At 45.0% G+C, this 19,543-nt stretch overlaps 1 protein-coding gene across 2 annotated transcripts in view; it reads left to right on the top strand.

Annotated features, from left to right (window-relative positions):
- The window catches only part of OSBPL10 (oxysterol binding protein like 10), a 320,496-nt gene that overhangs the window by 95,796 nt on the left and 205,157 nt on the right, over positions 1-19,543 (top strand). For both annotated transcript variants that reach the window (XM_068982153.1, XM_068982152.1), the window contains exon 3: positions 4,578-4,657. In XM_068982153.1, the coding sequence (XP_068838254.1) occupies positions 4,578-4,657 (80 nt within the window). The remainder of the gene's footprint in view (positions 1-4,577; positions 4,658-19,543) is intronic.

Genomic DNA, 19,543 nt, shown 5'->3' with positions numbered 1-19,543 from the left:
GGCATACCCACTGCACAGATTTTCAGATGGGGCACACTTGTCTGCAGTGATGTGATTTGATTGCTAGACCATTCTACCAGCATTCTGTCACAGGTGCATTGCCGGAAAAATAGTTGTCTTCTCATAGAATAACAAAACCGACCCCCAGGTGCACATTTGGTCACATGTACGTGCACACACACAGTCAGTGCTGTTAAGGTCTGAGGAAAGAAGTGTGTATTAAGTGCTGGGAGGTGGTTGGTGATCACACCTCTTGTGTGTGCTCAGCCATTCGGTCATGTCTGACTTTTTTGCAACCTCATGGACTATATAGCCCGCTAGGCTCCTCTGTCCATGGAATTTCCCAGGCAAGAATACTGGAGTGGGTTGCCATTTCTTCCTCCAGGGGATCTTCCTGACCCAGGGATCAAACCCACATCTCTTGAATTGCAGGTAGATTCTTAACCGCAGAGCCACTGGGGAAACCCATGCCTTTTCACGTATTTATTTAAGGGAAGGCTGAGTACAAAGAAAGGGCCCCTCATTCTTTGTGCTGGACCTGGGGGTTGGCAGTAGTGGGTCGGCCTTTGCAAAACCAGACTGAGGGCTTTGATTCCCCAGCTCAGAGCCCAATGTTTGCTGACTTTCCTCCAGGCTTTGCTACCAAGGGGTAGGCTAAGCTGTGGTTCCTTTATTATATTTGTACTTTATTTGCTTTTGACTGGAGAAGACTGTTGGACAGCAGCGAGATCACAACAGTCAATCCTAAAGGAAATCAGTCTCGAATATTTGTTGGAAGGACCGATGCTGAAGCTCCAATATTTTGGCCACCTGATGCAAAGAGCTGACTCATTGGAAAAGACCCTGATGCTGGGAAGGATTGAAGGCAGGAGAAGAAGGGGATGACAGAGGATGAGATGATTAGATAGTATCACTGACTTGATGGACATGAATTTGAGCAAACTCTGGGATATAGTGAAGGACAGGGAAGCCTGGTGTGCTGCAGTCTGTGAGTTGCTGCAGTGAGTCGGACATGACTTAGCAACTGAACAACAACTTTTGATCAAGCCACAAGGTTTGTAGGGTATTAGTTCCCCGACTAGGGATTGAACCCAGGCCCTTGGCAGTGAAAGCTCAGAGTCCTAATCACTGGACCACCAGAGAATTCCCTCAGGTTCCTTTATTATCTGTATACAAGTCATATCTCAGGATCTGTTAAAAAAAAAATCCCCGAAACTTGTGAAATAAAAATGCCTTTAGTTGAAGAAAGTTTTTCAGTTTTGGGGAACCATGAGAAGAGTCATGTTTTCTTTGGAGATTCACGCAGTGTGTGTCCTGCATTTATATGGTCCTTGGTTTCGCGTTGCTGTTTATTGGTTAATAAATTGTCAAAGCAGAAACAATCGCAGGTGAAAAACTTAATCGCTTTCCCTCCCCCCAACCCAGGGCTGTCAGGGTTTATAGAAATGACACAATCCTTACAGAAGAACAGTCTAACCAGTTTGCCAATGGAGACATCTTTTTGCCTTTTAGTTGTTATTCTCTAGATTATCAAGCCCCAAACTTTTTTTTTAAGGATAGTTTTAATAGCAAACATCAAAGTTTTATTATCTGCATGAACTAATCATAAGGGCTAAATTTAGCTTGAAGTTATCCACTACAGCAAATGCAGGATGCATTTCCGCTGCTTTCTGGCTGGTCCTTAGTCCATCCCCCAAGGATCTGGGCATCGATTTTCTCATTTCACATCTCGCTACACGTAGAGATGAATCTTGATGTTAATAGATGCACAGCTTTGAGGAATGTTTCTGGGGCAGAGCCTTTGGGTACTGCCACAAACTAGCAATGTTTCTGAGGAAAATGACTCTAGTTTTTGCAAAAATCCTTTTTTCTTTGGAGTTGAGGTTCACCGGGTCTACACTTCCAGATTTCTTTACCTGAAGCTGACAAATGACACTGAGGTTCATTTTTGTAAAAAGTACAGACTTATAGGGGAATCATTCTGTTTTCTGCATAGAAAATGTTTTCAACATTTATGCAGTATTCTTTTAAAATATGTATGCAGTGAGTTATGCAATTAAATTAATTTGAATTTTATGAGACTCTGTTATGTATCCATGGTCTTTTAAGAAAATGAGTTTGTATATTTGAGAGATGGGGCTGTAGATGGAAGATTGTGATGATGCAGTTGACTTGTCCTTAAGTCTCTTTAGGGGACAATTGAGGGTCTCTGAGGCATCATTTGGTACCTTGTTCTGTCCAATCATAGTAACCCTTGAGAACACATATTAAAATGATAATTCAGCTGAATGCTTATTTTGCAAAGGCTGATAACTCCACAGTACAACTTCAGTAGATAACAGAGGGGGCCCTGAGTCACTGCACTCTGATCTTCCTATTGGCCACGTGTGGCGGCAGCATTAAAAACAATCATGTTTGGTCTTCTCTGCTGCTTTTTAAAGAAGTAAAAAATACTTCTGCACAGTAGGTTAAAAACTGGCCAAATTGTTCTTAAGCATTTCAGAATACATTATTAACATGGTTTAAGAGGGAATTTGGGGGTTTCTTCTTCAGGGAAGCCTCCGTTAAGCACTTGTCCTAGGACTGTATCAGGTGCCCCACTATATAATGAAGCAAGGTGTTTTTGTGTGTGTGTGTGTGGCGGGGGGTTGTCTTTTTCATTTCTGGGCTTCCCAAGTGGCTCAGTGGTAAATCCACCTGCCAGTGTAGGAGGCACAAGAGAAGCAGGTTCGATTCCTGGGTCAGAAAGATCTCCTGGAGTAGGAAATGGCAACCCACTCCGGTATTCTTGCCTGGAAAATCCCACAGACAGAGGAGCCTGGTGGGCTACAGTCCACGGGTCGAAAAGAGACATGACTGGGTGACTGAACACGCACACCTACCCACTTTTCATTTTGTTTAGTGTTTCCTTTACTGTGCAAAACCTTTTGAGTTTAAGTAAGTCCCATTTATTTTTGTTTTTATTTCCATTATTCTGGGAGGAAAAAGGTCTTGCTGTGATTTGTATCAGAGAGTGTACTGCTTCTGTTTTCCTCTAGAAGTTTTATCGTCTCCAGTCTCCCATTTAGGTCTTTAACCCATTTTGAGCTTATCTTTGTGTATGGTGTTAAAAGAATGGTCTCATTTCATTTTTTTACAGGTAATTGTCTGGTTTTCCAAGCACCATTTGTGGAAGAAACTCTTTCTAACTTTAATGTAGACTTGCCTTCTTTGTCATAGATTATTTGACCATAGATGTATGGGTTAAAGGTATTTTTTTTTTTAATTTGACTGTGCCAGGTCTTAGTTGTGGCAAGGGGGGTCTAGTCCCCTGACCCGGGGATTGAGTTTGGGCCCCCTGCATTGTGAGCACAGTCTTAGCCACTGGACCACCCGGGAAGTCCCAGGTTAAGATATTTTAACAGGGCATCTTTGCAGCCACTTAGACATGCCCCACCAAAAAGCAAATTCCACCTCTTACCCTCTTCTAATGACAAGAAATCTTATTCATTTTTCTTCTGCTTGAAATTTCTGAGTTTGTTGTTTATTAGTTGAAAATGCCTGGAGAATCCCAGGGATGGCAGAGCCTAGTGGGCTGCCGTCTGTGGGGTCGCACACAGTCGGACATGACTGAAGCGACTTGGCAGCAGTTGAAAAGAGACATTTAAAAAAATGTGTTAGGGTAATAGAAATGCTACAATGTGGATGAACCTCAAAAAATGTTAAGCTGAGTAAAATAAGGCAGTCACAAAAAACCACACATGCATGATACCATTCACATGGAATGTCTAGAATGGGCAGACAGACCTCTGAGACAGAAAGCAGATTAGCAGTTTCCTAGGGATGGGAGAGGGGGTGGGAGGAGAGGAATGGGAAAAGGCTGATGAGGGGACAGGATTCTTTGAGGGATCCTGAAAATATTTTAAACCAAGATTACGGTCACAGTTGTACTATTCTGTAAATATATTAATACTCAAAATCACTCCATACTAAAAACAGGTGAATTTTACGTATGTAAATTCTATCTCAGTAAAGCTGATAAAAATCCGTTAGAAATTTAAAAACACCTATTTGTTTATTTAACTGTGTTGGGTCTTAGTTGTGGCATGGGGGATCTAGTTCCCTGACCAGCGATTGAACCCCAGCCCCCTGCATTGGGAGCCTGGAATCTTAGCCACTGGACCACCTTAGAAATTTTTGTAAAAATAATATAGGTGTACTGATTCAACTCAGTTCAACTGCTCAGTTGTGTCTGACTGTTAGAGGTCAGGCTTCCCTGTCCATTACCAACTCCCAGGGTAATGTACTGATTGCTTTTGGGGAAATTGATCTGTATAGATAGGCTCAGTGAATTCCATCCAGGAAAATGAAATTCTGACAATGCCTTTAAGTTTCTCAGTAGAACTGTAGAAGTTTCTTTAAAAAGAGAGGGGGAGATTTTTGGTTAAGACTTGGGGTCTGCTGTTTTTCGCCATGAGTACAATCTGTGTTTGCCTTGCCTTCCTTCATCTCCAGGCCCCGAAGCCCTCAGGTGTGTGTAGAAACAGGTTGGATGTGTTTTGGCTCAATTGCTACAAGCCTTTGTTTCTCTATTTCAGCTGCTGATGCAAAAGAAAAACAGTTCTGGGTGACTCAGCTTCGAGCTTGTGCCAAATACCACATGGAGACGAATTCGAAGGTAAGTAACTGCAGAAATGGGGGGTCCTGGGGGCAGGTTGCCCCAGCTAGGATGGCTCCCCTTCAGCCCAGGATCGGCTTCTTTGGGGAGCTGTTTGCCATATTATCTTTAAAGTTCACCACCATTAGGAATTCATACCTGTCCCGTGACATTTACATTGAAAGCCGAGAGACAAGTGGGAGGATTTGCTTGTACGTAGAGTGAGGGGGCAGGCGTACGCTTGATGGGAGCTGATTCTGGAAAGACACTTCTAGAACTTCCTGTGTTTTCTGGTTAGGCAGCCGGTCGTTGGTCTGCAGAGAACTTGAGCAGGTGGTTTCACTGTGGCAGCAGAGGAGTCTGGTTTACTGTTCACGAAGACTCGTTGTCTCAGATCCTTAAATAAGATGAGGTCCCAGATTGTTGAGGCGCTTGTGCCTCTGAGTGTGTCTGCATGTTCTCGGGCACTTCGGCATCCAAGTGGGACTTAGTTTCTCTTCAGGATTCAGTCTGAGATCTTGGGTCAGATGTGCAGGGGGTAGGAGGTAGGAGGCAGGCATTCTCAGGGATTATTCAGAGGATCTCCTGTCACTAAATACAGAAAATAAGTCAGAGAAAGTAAACCCTCTGATGTTGCTCATGCATGCGTGCTGTCGCTTCTGTCTTCTGACTCTGCAACCCCAGGGACTGCAGCCCGCCAGGCTTCTCTGTCTGTGGGATTCTCCGGGCAAGAATACAGGAGTGGGTTGCCATGGTGCCCTCCACGGGGTCTTCCCCGACCCAGGAATCAAACCAGCATTTCTTAGGTCTCCTGCATTGGCAGGCGGGTTCTTTACCGCTAGTGCCACCTGGGAAGCCGGATATTGCTTATATGTAGAATCTAAGAAATAACACAAATGAATATATGTACAAAACAGAAACAAACGGACTTGGAAGACAAACTTGGGGTTACCGAAGGACAGAGGGGAAGGGATATATTAGAAGGATGGGATTAAGAGATATACGCATAAAGCAGATGAGCAACAAGGATTTACTGTGTAGTGCAGGGAATTCAGTGTCTTGTCATAACCTAAATGGAATATAATCTGAAAAAGTCACTTTGCTGTACACCTGAAATGAACACAATATTGTAAATCAACTATATTTCAATTAAAATGTATAAAAAATAATTGCCCGATGAATTTATTCAGGGCAGGAAATATTTGTTAAAATTATTCAAAGGGCTACCCCTTTCATATCATAAGTTCAGCCTTAGTTATGATATTCAGTTGCAGTCTTTTTCTGTTTTCCATGCATCTGATAGGAAGACCCACGCTTAAAACTTCTTAGGATTCCATTGCTTGTAACCTGTCTGCTCGTGGAAATGTCTTGTATAGGTATACCTCTGTTCTGCCTCCAAATACAACCTGAAATGACTTCTTCACAAGGATTTGTTCATTTTTTTCTTTCTTCTCCTTGACTTGCTTACTACAGTTGCACTCACTGTAATGCCTTTAGGCTTGCCCCCACTGGTGTCTGGGTAACCATAAGGAGGGCCGCTTCTCTTTTAAAAAATGTATTTTATTGAAGGATAGTCGATTTACAATGTTGTGTTAATTTCTGCTCTGCAGCAAAGTGATTGAATTCTATATGCATTCTTTTTCATATTCTTTCCCATTGTGGTTTATCTCAGGATACTGAATATAGTTCCCTGTGCTCTACGGTAGGAGGGTTTTTGTTTAGCCATCTGTATATAATAGTTCGCATCTGCTAATCTCAAACTCCCTGTCCTTCCCTCTCCCACTCCCGACCCCTTGGCAACCGCAAGGCCAGTCTCGTGTCTGTGAGTCTGTTTCTGCTTTGTAGATAAGTTCATTTATGTCATATTTTACATTCCACCTCTGCGATATCATATGGTATTTGTCTTTGTCCGCCTTACTTTACTTCGTATGATCATCTCTGGTTCCACCCACGCTGCTGCCAACGGCATCAGTCATTCTTTTTTATGACTGAGTCATATTCCTGTGTGTGACACACACACACACATATTCTTCATCCATTTATCTGTTTATAGACACTTGCATTGCTTCTGTATCTTGGCTGTTGCGAGAAGTACTGCTGTGAACACTGGGGTACATGTGTCTTTTTGAATTACGGTTTTGTCTGGATATACGGTAGGGCCCCACTTTTAAAGCTTTTCTCCCTCTGGCCTCCTTTATTCTCTAGGAATCACAGTAGGCATTCTGGGCATTTCATCAATATTTTATAAATACCTAGGCAGGGCAGTATAAAGTTATTTTCTTTTTCTATGCATCGTTTTACTTTTTGTAAAATAGAACAGAAGAGGATAGGATACAAAGGACGTATCTTCACCTGTTGCTCATTGGACGTGACTTGGTGAATCAGTCTAGTAAATTTAGGTGTGTGTGAGTATGTGTGCTTGGATCTGTAGCTCTCAGATGTTAAAAACCTCAGGTGTTTTTATACAGATGGATCCTATCATGCACACTGTTCGACATTTTGTTCTTTTCATTCACTAACATATCTTGGAGGTTTTCCCCTACTGGGTATCTGCATCTACACTCTTGTAGGATGGCCAGATGCTGTTCTGAGGGGTGGATGTCAGAGCTTTAAGCCCATCACTGCTGGATGCTTAATTTGATTGTGGTTGTGGTACCTGATGCTGTAATAAACGTCTTTGGACACTCATCTTCTAGTGCCTCTAGGGGTGTATGTCTGTGAATTTATATCAGTGGAACTACTGGATCATGGAGAATATGTCTTCTAAATTTTCATGCTGTTGCTGCTAAGTCGCTTCAGTCGTGTCCGACTCTGTGCGACCCCATAGACGGCAGCCCACCAGGCTCCTCTGTCCCTGGGATTCTCCAGGCAAGAACACTGGAGTGGGTTGCCATTTCCTTCTCCAGTGCATAAAAGTGAAAAGTCAAAGTGAAGTCACTCAGTCTTGTCCGACTCTTAGCGACCTCATGGACTATAGCCTACCAGGCTCCTCCATCAATGGGATTTTCCAGGCAAGAGTACTGGAGTGGGGTGCCATCGCCTTCTCCCTAAATTTTCATAGTCATTGCTTAATTGTCTTCTTCAAAAGTTGTCCTGATTTGCACTTCCATCCATTCTGCGTGTAAGGATGTTTCTTCCCCCTCTCACTAACGATAGCTCTCACGAGCATTGAGTTTTTGATAGTCTCACAGATAACAAAATGGACCCTCGTGATTTTCATTTTCGCTTCTAAAATCATGACGAGCTGAGTATATTTTCAGGTGTTTACTGGCCGCTTGTGTTTCTTTTATGTAAACTGCCTATATATACCCTTCACCCATTTTTCTGTTGAATTTGTCTTTTCTTCTTGATTTGCAGTAGCTGTAAATGTGTTAAGTCTATTTGTCCTTTGCCTGTCATTTATGCTAGGTATTTTCCCCAGCAAGTAATCTGTATTTTGACTTTGAATACATTCTTTTGCTATGTAGAATATTTTTGTAGTCAAATTTACAAACATTTTCATTTTGGGGTTTTGAATTTGCATTGTGTTTTGAAAGAGCTTCTCTGTTCCAAAATTAAGAAAACATTCTTCAGTTTTCTTGCAGTGACTTTATAGTTTAATTATCGTGTGTAAACAATGGATTCATTTGGAATTTATTCTGGGTGTAAGAATTGAGGTGGGAAAACCAGTTTTAAGTGTGTTGATGTTTTGAGAGATCACTGCAGACCCAGTGTTAGTAGAAATAGTTGAATCTGAAGATTCTAGGAAGGAGTAGCTTTAAGAATCTGGATTGATCTGTTAACATTAAAACCCAAATAAATAATAAGTTACAAGTTAGGGCCTGTAGGATTCCTGACTTGAGAACTGGAGAGAAGATAAGCCATCACTGCTCATTTATAGCATAGCAACTGGGATCAATTAGGGAAGAATCATTTTTAAATTGTGACCAGACCTTGTAATGCAGCAGAAGTATGATCAAGTCCAAGTTTGCTCAAGCAGAAGTAGTGAAAATTAAGTTAGGCTTGAGGTGAATATCAACTTGATAACCGGTTCACTGAAGGATGGCTATTGAGTTTGTGTTGTGCTTGCTGGGAACGCAAGTTAAGCCTTCCCTTCCTTGAGTTCCTCTCATCCTCTCTGAGAACACTATCCATACAGCTGCTTGGAATTTTACCTTTAAAAACAAATACTGTGGGACTTCCCTGGTGGTCCAGTGGGTAAGACTTTGCCTTCCAGTGTAGGGGGTGTGGGTTTGATCCCTGGTTCAGGTAGCTAAGATCCCACATGCCAGGGACATAAACCAGAACATGTATACCCGTGGCAGATTCATGTCAATGTATGGCAAAACCAATACAATATTGTAAAGTAATTGGCCTCCAAAAAAATAAATTAATTAATTTTATGAAAAGAACATAAAAAAGAAACCAGAACATAAAACAGAAGCAATATTATAACAAATTCAATAAAAATGGTCTTTTAAAATGGTCTACATGAAAACCCACTTAAAAACACTTTACCTGCTATCATATATTAATGCATGTATATGGGATCTAAAAAAATGGTTTAGATGATCTTATTTGCAAAGCAGAAGTAGAGACAGACGTAGAGGACAGAGGTATGGACACCAAGGGGGAGTGGGGGGTGGGAGGAAGTGGCGGGTGGGATTGACATGTATACATTATTGATACTGTGTGTAAAATAGCTAACTAATGAGAACCTACTGTACAGCCCAGGGAACTCGACTCAGTGCTCTGTGGGGACCTAAGTGGGGAGGAAATCCAGAAAAGGGGGATATATGTATATGTGAGGCTGATTCACTTTGCTGTAGAGCAGAAAGTAACATAATGTTGTAAAGCAACTATACGCTAATAGAATTTTTTAAAAGCTTTTTTGATTTAGAATCAGCCGTTGCCTGGAACAGATATTTAGGCAGATGAAGTAGGGTTATCATTCAGACTCAACCTGGTGAGAGTGTTGAGAGAAATCGGATTTATTTGGGACTGCTCAGGGCTTTAAGGATGACCAATCCAGCCCTAGGCGCTTGGACAAGCTCCTCAGAGACAACAGGTGTGTTTCTGATGCATTTGTGAGTGTGCACCTGCTTTCCCATAGGCTGTGTTCTTTTCAGATGGTCACACAGAGAATTTAGGGTCCTTCAAAATCAACAGAAGTAGATACTGGAGGGTGGGGTGGCGTGTTAGGGGAACTTATGAATAATACAGGTTCCAGGTTACTTTGCCCTGTGTGGGAAGTGGGATGATGAGGACAACAGCCAAGCCGCTGAAAAGTGTTTAAAGGAAAATCAGATTTAGAAGGTTGTAGTTTTACTAGCTTTCATTCTGGCCAGGTAAAGGAATTTTCAGAGGCTCAACTGGATGGAAACTTAAGATATCTCTTAATACTTCTTCGGCTTGTCTCATCCAGACATGGAAGGTGTATTTGCTTGTGGGGGTGACCCATAGACTAGGTTCATGAGTCTGCTCTGATGCTAATTGGACATTAGTACCAGGGGCCACTCACTAGTGGCAAAGAACCTGCTGCCAGTACAGGAGACTCAAGGGACATGGGTTCGATCCCTGGGATGAGAAGATCCTCTGGAAAAGGAAATGACAACACACTGTAGTATTGTCTGGAGAATCCCATGGACAGAAGAGCCTGCCGGGCTACAGTCCATAGGGTTGCAAAGAATCGGACATGACTGAGCCGACTGAGCGCAGGCACACCAGCTCCCTTACCTTTCAGCTCCGAAAGGATGAACACGTGACGGGAGGTGAAGGTTCTCGCTGCCTCTGAAGTCGAATCTCCAACCACCCCCACAACAGGGGGAGAGAGGGGGTGTGGGGTTCAAACTCTGGGGGTGCCCAGGGCTCTCTTTATGCTCAGCTGCCTCCTTTCTGACCAGCGCCCCCATCCCCGCCAGAAACATACTCCTGTTACAAGTTCACCGCTGACAGCTTGTGAAGGCATCTTTCCCCCTGTACTGGAAGTAGCATTTTTAAAAAATTTGTGAATGTTTCCTGTACACAATGCCAAACATTCAGAAGATAGGAAAGTATAAGGAAGGAAAAAAATCGCCCCAATCCCAGCCGCAGACCTAATCTCTGATGATACTGTTTGGGTGTGTATCCTTCCAGACCCTTTTCTCCGCAGGGACATAGCGGTCGCGTGGCTCCAAGTGTGGGGCCGGCCTTCCAGTCTTTTCCACACATGCCTGTGCACACAAAGTGCACGCTTCTGCTCGGGAGAAGCCCGCCTCTCCTGAGGATGGACTCTGAGACCAGCTTTGTCTGTGGGTCTGTCCTCTGTGTCTGGGCTGGTTTGTCTTTACAGTGACTGTACGAGGTCGTGATCTTGACCTGTGTCTCAGAGCATTTCTGGGTACTTCCTTTTATCGTCCTGTCACTTGGCATCCTTTATTCATTTTCCTGCTGTTGTTTAGATCCAGATGGAAACTGGAGGACACAAGGGAAGTCCTTTTTTTTTTTTTAAGATTTGCAGAGTGTATATCTTTTATTTATTAATTTGGCTGCGTCGAGTCTTTGCTGTGACACGTGGGAGATTTGTTGCATCCTGTGGGATCTTCCGTGGAGTTGTGTGGACTCCAGAGTGCGTGGGCTCAGGAGCTGCGGTGCGCAGGGCTTAGTTGCGCGCGTGGCATGTGGGATCTTAGGTTCCCCGGCCAGGGATCAGGCGGGTGTCCTCTGCATTAGAGGGCGGATCCCTTTTACTTTATTTTAAGGTTTGTTTATTTTGGGCTGTGCCGGGTTTTCGTTGCTGCACGAGCTTTTCCCGGGAGCGGCGAGCATCTGCCCTCTAGTTGTGGTGCGTGGGCTGCTTGCTTCCCTGGCTTCTCTTGTTGCAGAGTACCGGCTCAATTGTTCTGGCGCGTGGGCTTGGTTACTCCGTGGCACGTGGGATCTTCCCGGACTGGAAATCAAGCCCACGCCTCCTGCCTTCTTGGCAAGTGGAATCGTAACCACTGGGCCACCAGCGAAGGCCCAACAAGGGAAATCTTGCCTGAGATGGATCCATCTAAAAAACATGGAAAATGTAACTTGAAAATCTGTGGGGATATTGAGTAAGGAGAAGTAGATATTTGGGGGCATTTGAAGTAGTCCATAATGTATCTGAAGCCCTTTCTTTGGGTCACAAGGCCCAGTTCTGGCTCCATCCTCGCATTACTATTTACAGCTCCAATGATCTGGTTCCCAGGCTGACTTCCGCGAGCAGACCACAGCCAACACATCCCCTCAGGAATGCAGTAGGTCCTAGGAAATTTTATCTGGTAGCGTTTGAAGACACTGCAGTGAGATCAGATAGATATATGGTTAGGCCTCCTCATCCTTGCTACCATACCATCTACCATAGGTTTGAAGACACTGTGGTGAGATCAGATAGGTACATGGTTAGGCCGCCTCATCCTTGCTACCATACCATCTGCCATAGGTCGCTCAGTCGTGTCCGACTCTTTGTGACCCCATGGACTATAGCCTATCAGGCTCCTCTGTCCATGGGATTTTCCAGGCAAGAGTGCTGGAGTGGATTGTCATTTCCTTCTCCAGGGGATCTTCCCAACCCAGGAATCGAACCCAGGTCTCCCGCATTGCAGGCAGACGCTTTACCGTCTGAGCCACCAGGGAAGCCCACAGGTATATGGTTAGGCCTCCTCATCCTTGCTAGGGAATTCTAAATTAAAACACAAATTTTGGGGTAGAGGATTATGCTGATTTAGAAATGGAGGAACGTGATTGTCTAATATAGGTTTTTAAATTCATTATAAATCTTGGGAGGTCTTGAATGAGCTGGAAAGCTGCTGAGTTTCAGGGAGTGTTTATGTAAATATTCATGGTGGAAGCTGCCCGATTCACAAGTATCTTTCTTTTCCCTTTGTTTTTTTCCCTTCCCCTGGAATGATAGTTGATGTACAATTCATGGTGAGACTTCTTGGTTTAAGAGCACCATCTCCTCCATGGGAGGGGGAGTGGCTGGGGTCTGGTAACCCCAGGACTGGGCAGGACTTCTCTTCTCTCCTGCAAGCTAGTGTCCAGTGAGGACCTGCCCATCTTACATAATGCCCCTGTGACAGTGGGCTCTGGTGGTACAGTCCCTAACTCTCACCCCTGTTTTTGTCATGACATCTGGTCTACCTCCCCTGTCTCAGTGATGTAGGGGTTCCATCAGGGCAAGACGGGAGGGTTATTGGACAGAAAGGAGGCTGAAGAGTGACGGGATGGCAAACTGGCTCACACTGGTCACTTCCATGTCCCCTCTGGCTCAGGAAAGCATGCTCTGTGAGCACCTTCTATCCTAAAAGCACAGGAGTAGCTGGGCCGGTGACCTCACCCCTGGCAGCCATGTTGCCAGGTGCAGGGAATCCAGTTGGGGTTGGGCGGGGGGAGGCTTTTGGAGATTTTATCTGGGGAGGCATGGGGGATGTGTGGACTATTTCTGGGGGAGGCTTATCTGTTCTGGGGAGGTATGGATGGGGACTGTGTGTGAATTCCACAGCCTTGGGTGAAGAATGAGGAGGAGATGTGAAGCTGCTATTTAATGGGTTCTCCCAGGAAACCTGGTTTCTGCTGACGAATGAGTGCGACTCTCCCGACTGTCTGCTGCCCTGGGGTGTGAGCCAGAGGGCTTGGGGAGGTGCTTAGCTGTCTTGGCTGGGGGCCCCACTACAGGAAGCACCTGCTGCCTGAACTAAACCAGTGGCATCTGCAGACTCTGAGACCATGTGCTTGTGAGGGACTTAAGATGTCATCCGGTCCTGGCCCCGCCTTCTCCCACCATCTGCACAGAAACACGCACCAGAATATTTACGGTAATCATGAAGACATGTGAGCTGGTCTTCTCAAAACAGCCCCCGCTTCTGTTCACCTAGAGGGGCCACTGCTGCTGGCTCATTGAGAGAATGCTAAGAGTTGGGGGAGTAAAATGACGAAGGACATCAAATACTTCTCTTTTATGAGTAAACAAACTTGAGATCCCCCTGAGCCGTTTGAACAGCTCAAAAGTAATAGAATGATTAAAAAGTGGGAAAGGAACCCAAACTCCTTCTGCTCCCTGTGTCTAGAAACAGTGGCTGTAAAGAATAGGACAAGCATGCGTGTGTGTGTGCTCAGACAAGAGGTAGGTCCTAAATCTGTGCGGTCCATATGGAGGCCTCAGGCCAGGTGAGGCTGTTTAAATGGAAATTATTTGAAATTAAATCTGAAATCCAGTTTCTCAGTCTCGGCCACTTTGCAGAGGCTCAGGAACCATGCTTGGCTGATGGCTATACAGCGCAAGGACAGAATGTTTTCCATCATCACAGAAGGTTCTGTAGGGCAGAGCTGATGAAGCTCCAGTTACGGCTTTATGGTTTCCAAGGAGGAGCTTACCAGTGTCCAGTATAATCTGTGCTTGTGCCGTAGACAGTGTTCTTTTCTCTTTAAATCTGAAAATGTTGATTGGCACTCTCCAACCCCTCTGTCCTTGCTTCAGGGCTTCCCCTGCACCCTCCTGGTCGGGCGTTTTCGTCTACCCCCCAGCCTTGGCACTGAATATCCTACTCACTCTCACTTCCCCCATGGCCTTGTCTGTGCAACAGGGACCCTGGCCTTGCTTGTCTGAAGCCGGAACAGGTGTCCTCAAGTGATCAGGCTCCTCTCCATGCTTCTCCGCACTGCAGCTGTTCACCAGGAAAACTAGTGTTAGCTGTGTTTTCAAGCTTTTATTTGCCGTTATCTTTTTGCAGAATTTATTTCCCGGCCGTAAGTTTTTGTTTCTTCGGTTTCTCCTGGAATATCCTTTTTCTTCTGTACAACCTCCTCTCCTTGTTTAGGGCCAGGTTGCTCTTTTTCGGTCAGGATCATCTCAGTGTGACCGGGAGAGCTCATGTATGGGGTTGATCCGACTGTGAGCTCTGTAAGTCCTGTGCCCCGTCTTGGGGGCTTTGTTCACCTGGATGTGCTCGTTGTTCAGGGGATCTACATCCAGACCCCAAAGTTCAGCATCACTGTCTGTGGGGTTTTTTTCCGATTTTTTTGTTTTTTGGACTGAACCCTGTGGCATGTTGCATGTTCCCTGATGAGGGATTGAACGCACACACCCTGCACTGGAAAGGTGGAGTCTTAACCGCTGGACCACCGGGGAACTCCTACTCCGCATTTTTGAACACGTGCAGTAAAAATTCAGCGCTCGCGTGGGGCCAGCCACCTGCATCCATCCCCACTGTTGGACTTGGGCACACCTACCAGCTCTTCCACTGGATCAGCAGAGTGGGGTCCATCACTTCTGTAAATTTAGGGCCATCCTCCACATACTCGCTGGCTTTTTGAATATGCGTATCCTTTACCGCCTGGGCAACTTCACAAGTGTTCTTAAAACGAGCATGGAGCTCTTGATTTGCGCGGTTTTGTGGCGGTTTTCTGGGTCAGGTGAATAGCAAGCCGTTTTCAGTGGTTACGTCGAGGCCGCGTACGGGGAAAGCTAGTCTGAGCTTTTGCGAGGCGCCGAGGAGCAAGGGCAGGGTGCCCGTGGGGCTGCCCGCTGGGGCGCACGGCCTTTACCGCACCCTGTCCTCAGACGCAGCCCAGAGCCGCCCCCCACAGGCCAGGCCTGCTTTCTGCCCACCACCGTCAGGCACACGCTCTTGCAGACACTCCCCCCCGCCCCACCCCCGGGCACACTCCATCCTTCCTGCTTCTGCGCTGCCTGCTGCGCTAGGAGCCGCCTCTGCCTCTCCTTCCTGGTGAACAACCGTGTGGTCGTCCAGGTTCAGGTTCTCTGATGCCTTCGTGACCTGCCTGCTCAGAGTGGATCTGCCCTCCCAGTGCTCCTGTGCGTACCAGGACACACCTGTATGACCGTGCTTCTCACGGTAAGGGTGTGTGTGTGCACGCGCGCACACCCGCGCGCATCAGCTGTGTCCTTAACGCCCAGGACTGTGGGGAAATCAGGGCTGCCGCCTCCGTATCTGCCACTGTCACGACAAGTTGCGATGTAAAGCACTTGGTGCATTTGAAGCACTTGGTCATCATGTCAGCGCTGCTTCCTTTTCCTCACTCCTGGCATGTGTATGAGTAACAGGAGTGTTAGTAGGGTACTGGTACTGGATTTGGGTTCCCTAAATTATATTCACGTTATCACAGTCTAATTTTTCTTGACTATTACAGTATTTTATATTAAGTATTTGAGAATTCTTTTTTTTAAGAATACCGTTGTTTTACAATGTTGAGTGTGTTTCTGCGGCACAAGGAGGTGAATCAGCTATTTGTATCCATATATCCCCTCCCTCCTGAGCCTCCCTCCCATCCCTCCCCCAATCCCACCCCTCGAGGCCATCTGAGCATGGAGCTGAGTTCCCTGTGCTATTCAGCAGCTTCCTACTAGCTATCTGTTTCACACTCGGTAGAGGAAGGTTTTTTTTTTCTTAATGTAGAACGTGCTCTGAGCTTCCTGTAGCCAAAAATCATTCAAGAGTAACAAAATGAATCCTGCCTTTTTTTTTTTTTTTAAGAGAAGAGAATAACAATCAAAAGGAGCATATTTTGGGGAAAAGGAAATAATAGTGAATGGACTCTATCAGCGTATTTCTATGTGGCAGATACTAAGGGAGGGGCTTTTCCTGGGTGATCTTTGGTATTTCTCCCAGTAGCCCTGCGAGGCAGGTACAACTAATTTATTACCACATTTTATAGGTCAGGACAGAAAGGATGACAGTATGCCTGCCCATGCCAAATAGCTAGCAAGGACTGCCATCTTTTAAAAAAGATTTGAGATGTAGTTCACATACTGTAAAATTTACTCTTTAAAAGTGTAAATCTAGTATATTTGTGGAGTTGTGCAGCCACAGCACTCTATCAGCCCAGAATCTTTGATCACCCTCAAAGGAAAACCCCCTGTGCCCATCAGCAATCAAGCATCCTCCTCCACCCGCCTCCTCTCCCAGCCCCTGTTAACCCCAAACCACTGTCTCAATAGAGTTGCCTGTTCCGGACATTTCATGTAAACAGGGTCATTATCTATGTGGCCTTTTGTGTATGGCTGATTTCACTTAGCATAATGTTTCCAAGCTTCTTCCATGTTGTAGCATGAATCAGGACTTCATTTTTTTTTTCTTTTTCTTTTCTTTTTTTTTTAATTTTTATTTTTACTTTATTTTACTTTACAATACTGTATTGGTTTTGCCATACACTGACATGAATCCACCACGGGTGTACATGAGTTCCCAATCTTGAACCCCCCTCCCTCTTCCCACCCCATATCATCTCTCTGGATCATCCCCATGCCATTCTTTTTTTTAAAAAGATTTTTATTTATTTTAAATTGGTGTTCAGTTGCTTTACAATGTTGTGTTAGTATCTGCTGGACAATAACATGAATCAGCTGAAAGCACACATACATCCCCGTTCCTTTCTATGACTGGATAGTATCCCATTGTTGGGATATGCCACGTTTTTACTCATCAGTTGATGGATATTCGGCTGACTTTCACCTTTTCGTTGTTATGAATGGTGTTGCTGTGAATGTCTATGCACAAGTTTTTGTGTGGCTGTATTTTTTTTCCAGGTATATGCCTACAGGTGGAATTGCTGAGTTGCATGCTAACTCTGTTTAATTATTGGAGGAGCTGTCATCCTGTTTTCCAAAGCAGCTGGCCCAGTTTATGTTCCCCGTGAACGAGGACTCCAATTCTACCACCTCTTGTCAACTCTTGATTTTGTCAGTTTTTGATTATAGCCATTTTAGTGGGAATGAAGTTGTATGCCATTGTGGTTTTGATTTGCATTTCCCTAATGACTGATGTCATTACTTTGCCAACAAAGGTCCGTCTAGTCAAGGCTATGGTTTTTCCAGTGGTCATGTATGGATGTGAGAGTTGGACTGTGAAGAAAGCTGAGCGCCGAAGAATTGATGCTTTTGAACTGTGGTGTTGGAGAAGACTCTTGAGAGTCCCTTGTACTGCAAGGAGAGCCAACCAGTCCATTCTGAAGGAGATCAGCCCTGGGTATTTCTTTGGAAGGAATGATGCTAAAGCTGAAGCTCCAGTACTTTGACCACCTCATGCGAAGAGTTGACTCACTGGAAAAGACTCTGATGCTGGGAGGGATTGGGGGCAGGAGGAGAAGGGGACAACAGAGGATGAGATGGCTGGATGGCATCATTGACTTGATGGACATGAGTCTGAGTGAACTCTGGGAGTTGGTGATGGACAGGGAGGCCTGGCGTGCTGCAGTTCATGGAGTCGCAAAGAGTCGGACGTGACTGAGTGACTGAACTGAATGACTGATTATATTGGGCATCTTATCACATGCTTATCACATACATTCATGTATCTTCTTTGGAAAAATGTCTACTTAAATCGTTTGTCATTACTTAGTTGTTGAGTTGTGAGGGTTCTTGATATATTCTGGCTACTTAGACACATCAGATACATAATTTGCAGATATTTTCTCCTATTCTGTCACTTGTTTCTTCACTTTTCTCATCTTTTTTGAAATAAGTAAAAGTTTTGAAAACAAATGGGACATCGATATAGTGGAGTAGGGACTGGGGTCAAAGGACCTGGTTTTTGGCTATGCCTGGACCACTCACAGCAACCAACCAGTCTTGTTGTTTAGAGTAACTTAATCTCTCTCTTTTTAAAATTAAAATAATTTTTTTGGCCGTGCCACACAGCATGTGAAATCTTAGTTCCCTGACGAGGGTTTGAACCTGGGCCCACGGCAGCGAAAGTGCTGAGTCCTAACCACTGGCTTACCACGGAAGTCCCAGGAGAGAAATTTTTACCTATTTTAATAGCCAACATTAAAATGGGTGGAAAGTTGAAGAAAAACACTTTGGGGGAAGGTGTACCATTGTGGAACCAATCAACCAGTCAAATACCAAGGACTTCCGTGGTGGCATATAAACAAGAATCCACCTGTCAGTGCAGGGGACACAGGTTCTATCCCTGGTCCAGAGAGATCCCACATGCTGAGGGGCTAAACCCATGCTCCGCAACTACTGGATCCCAAGCAGCCTAGAGCCTGGCTCTGCAGCAGCAGAAGCCGCTGCAGTGAGCAGCCCACACACCGCAGCAGAGGAATCCCCGCTCTCTGCACCCAGGGAAAGCCTGCGTGCAGCAGCAAAGACCCAGTACAGCCAAAGATAGATAGAATTATTAAAGAAAAACAAACACCCCCCAAAAAAGCCAGAGCAAGTAGAAATACACAACATACGGTCTTTGGAAGGACACGCTAGGGCCTTGTAGCAGTGGTTGCGTCTGGGAGAGAAGAGGGGGAACTGGAGATTTAGAGTTGAAAGAAAGTAGGGATTTTGATACTATTTGACATTTTCATGTTGTTGGTTGACATATGTAAGTTACTCAGATGGTTAAACTCTGGCTTCATGAAAGTTTCCCTTTTAAAGAGTGCTGCTGAGGCTGTGTGGTTAAGTGCTGTGGCTCGCAGGCCACAGTCACGTTGGCTCTTTATCTGCAGACAGAACTCTCCCAGGCAGCCGGTGGTTCACCTGGCTCTCTTTATAGTCTGCCCTTGAAAGTCTTAAAAACCAAATGTTCTTGAAGAGATTCGATAATTCCAGATTCCTGCCAATTCACATGAGGCTTCTATTTTTGTTTCTTTGAAATGATTATACTTGCTATGGTTTGAGGTGTTTAAAGTTTAATGCTGTTTAGGGGAAGAGTTCCTTTCCCCCACCCCTGTGTTTGAATTTATCAGTGATGAGGGGTGAGCATGCTTGCCCTTTTCCTTGGCTGAAACCTCCAGTGTTGGGGGAGTTGGCGGAGGAGTAGGGGCCTCCCAGGTGGGTTCAGGGTTCTGCAAACAGAGCTTCTCCACTGGAGGTTGAAGGGAGTTCATGCTGATTAGTTGATAACATTTTTAGAAATCCCATGTATTAAAAAAAAAAAAATTCAACTCATTCATCTTAGTGTGTAAATA

The sequence above is a fragment of the Capricornis sumatraensis genome, chromosome 10, assembly GCF_032405125.1.
Source record: "Capricornis sumatraensis isolate serow.1 chromosome 10, serow.2, whole genome shotgun sequence".
In the NCBI taxonomy this organism is placed as follows: Eukaryota; Metazoa; Chordata; class Mammalia; order Artiodactyla; family Bovidae; genus Capricornis; species Capricornis sumatraensis.
This window is presented reverse-complemented; position numbering and strand designations above follow the sequence as displayed.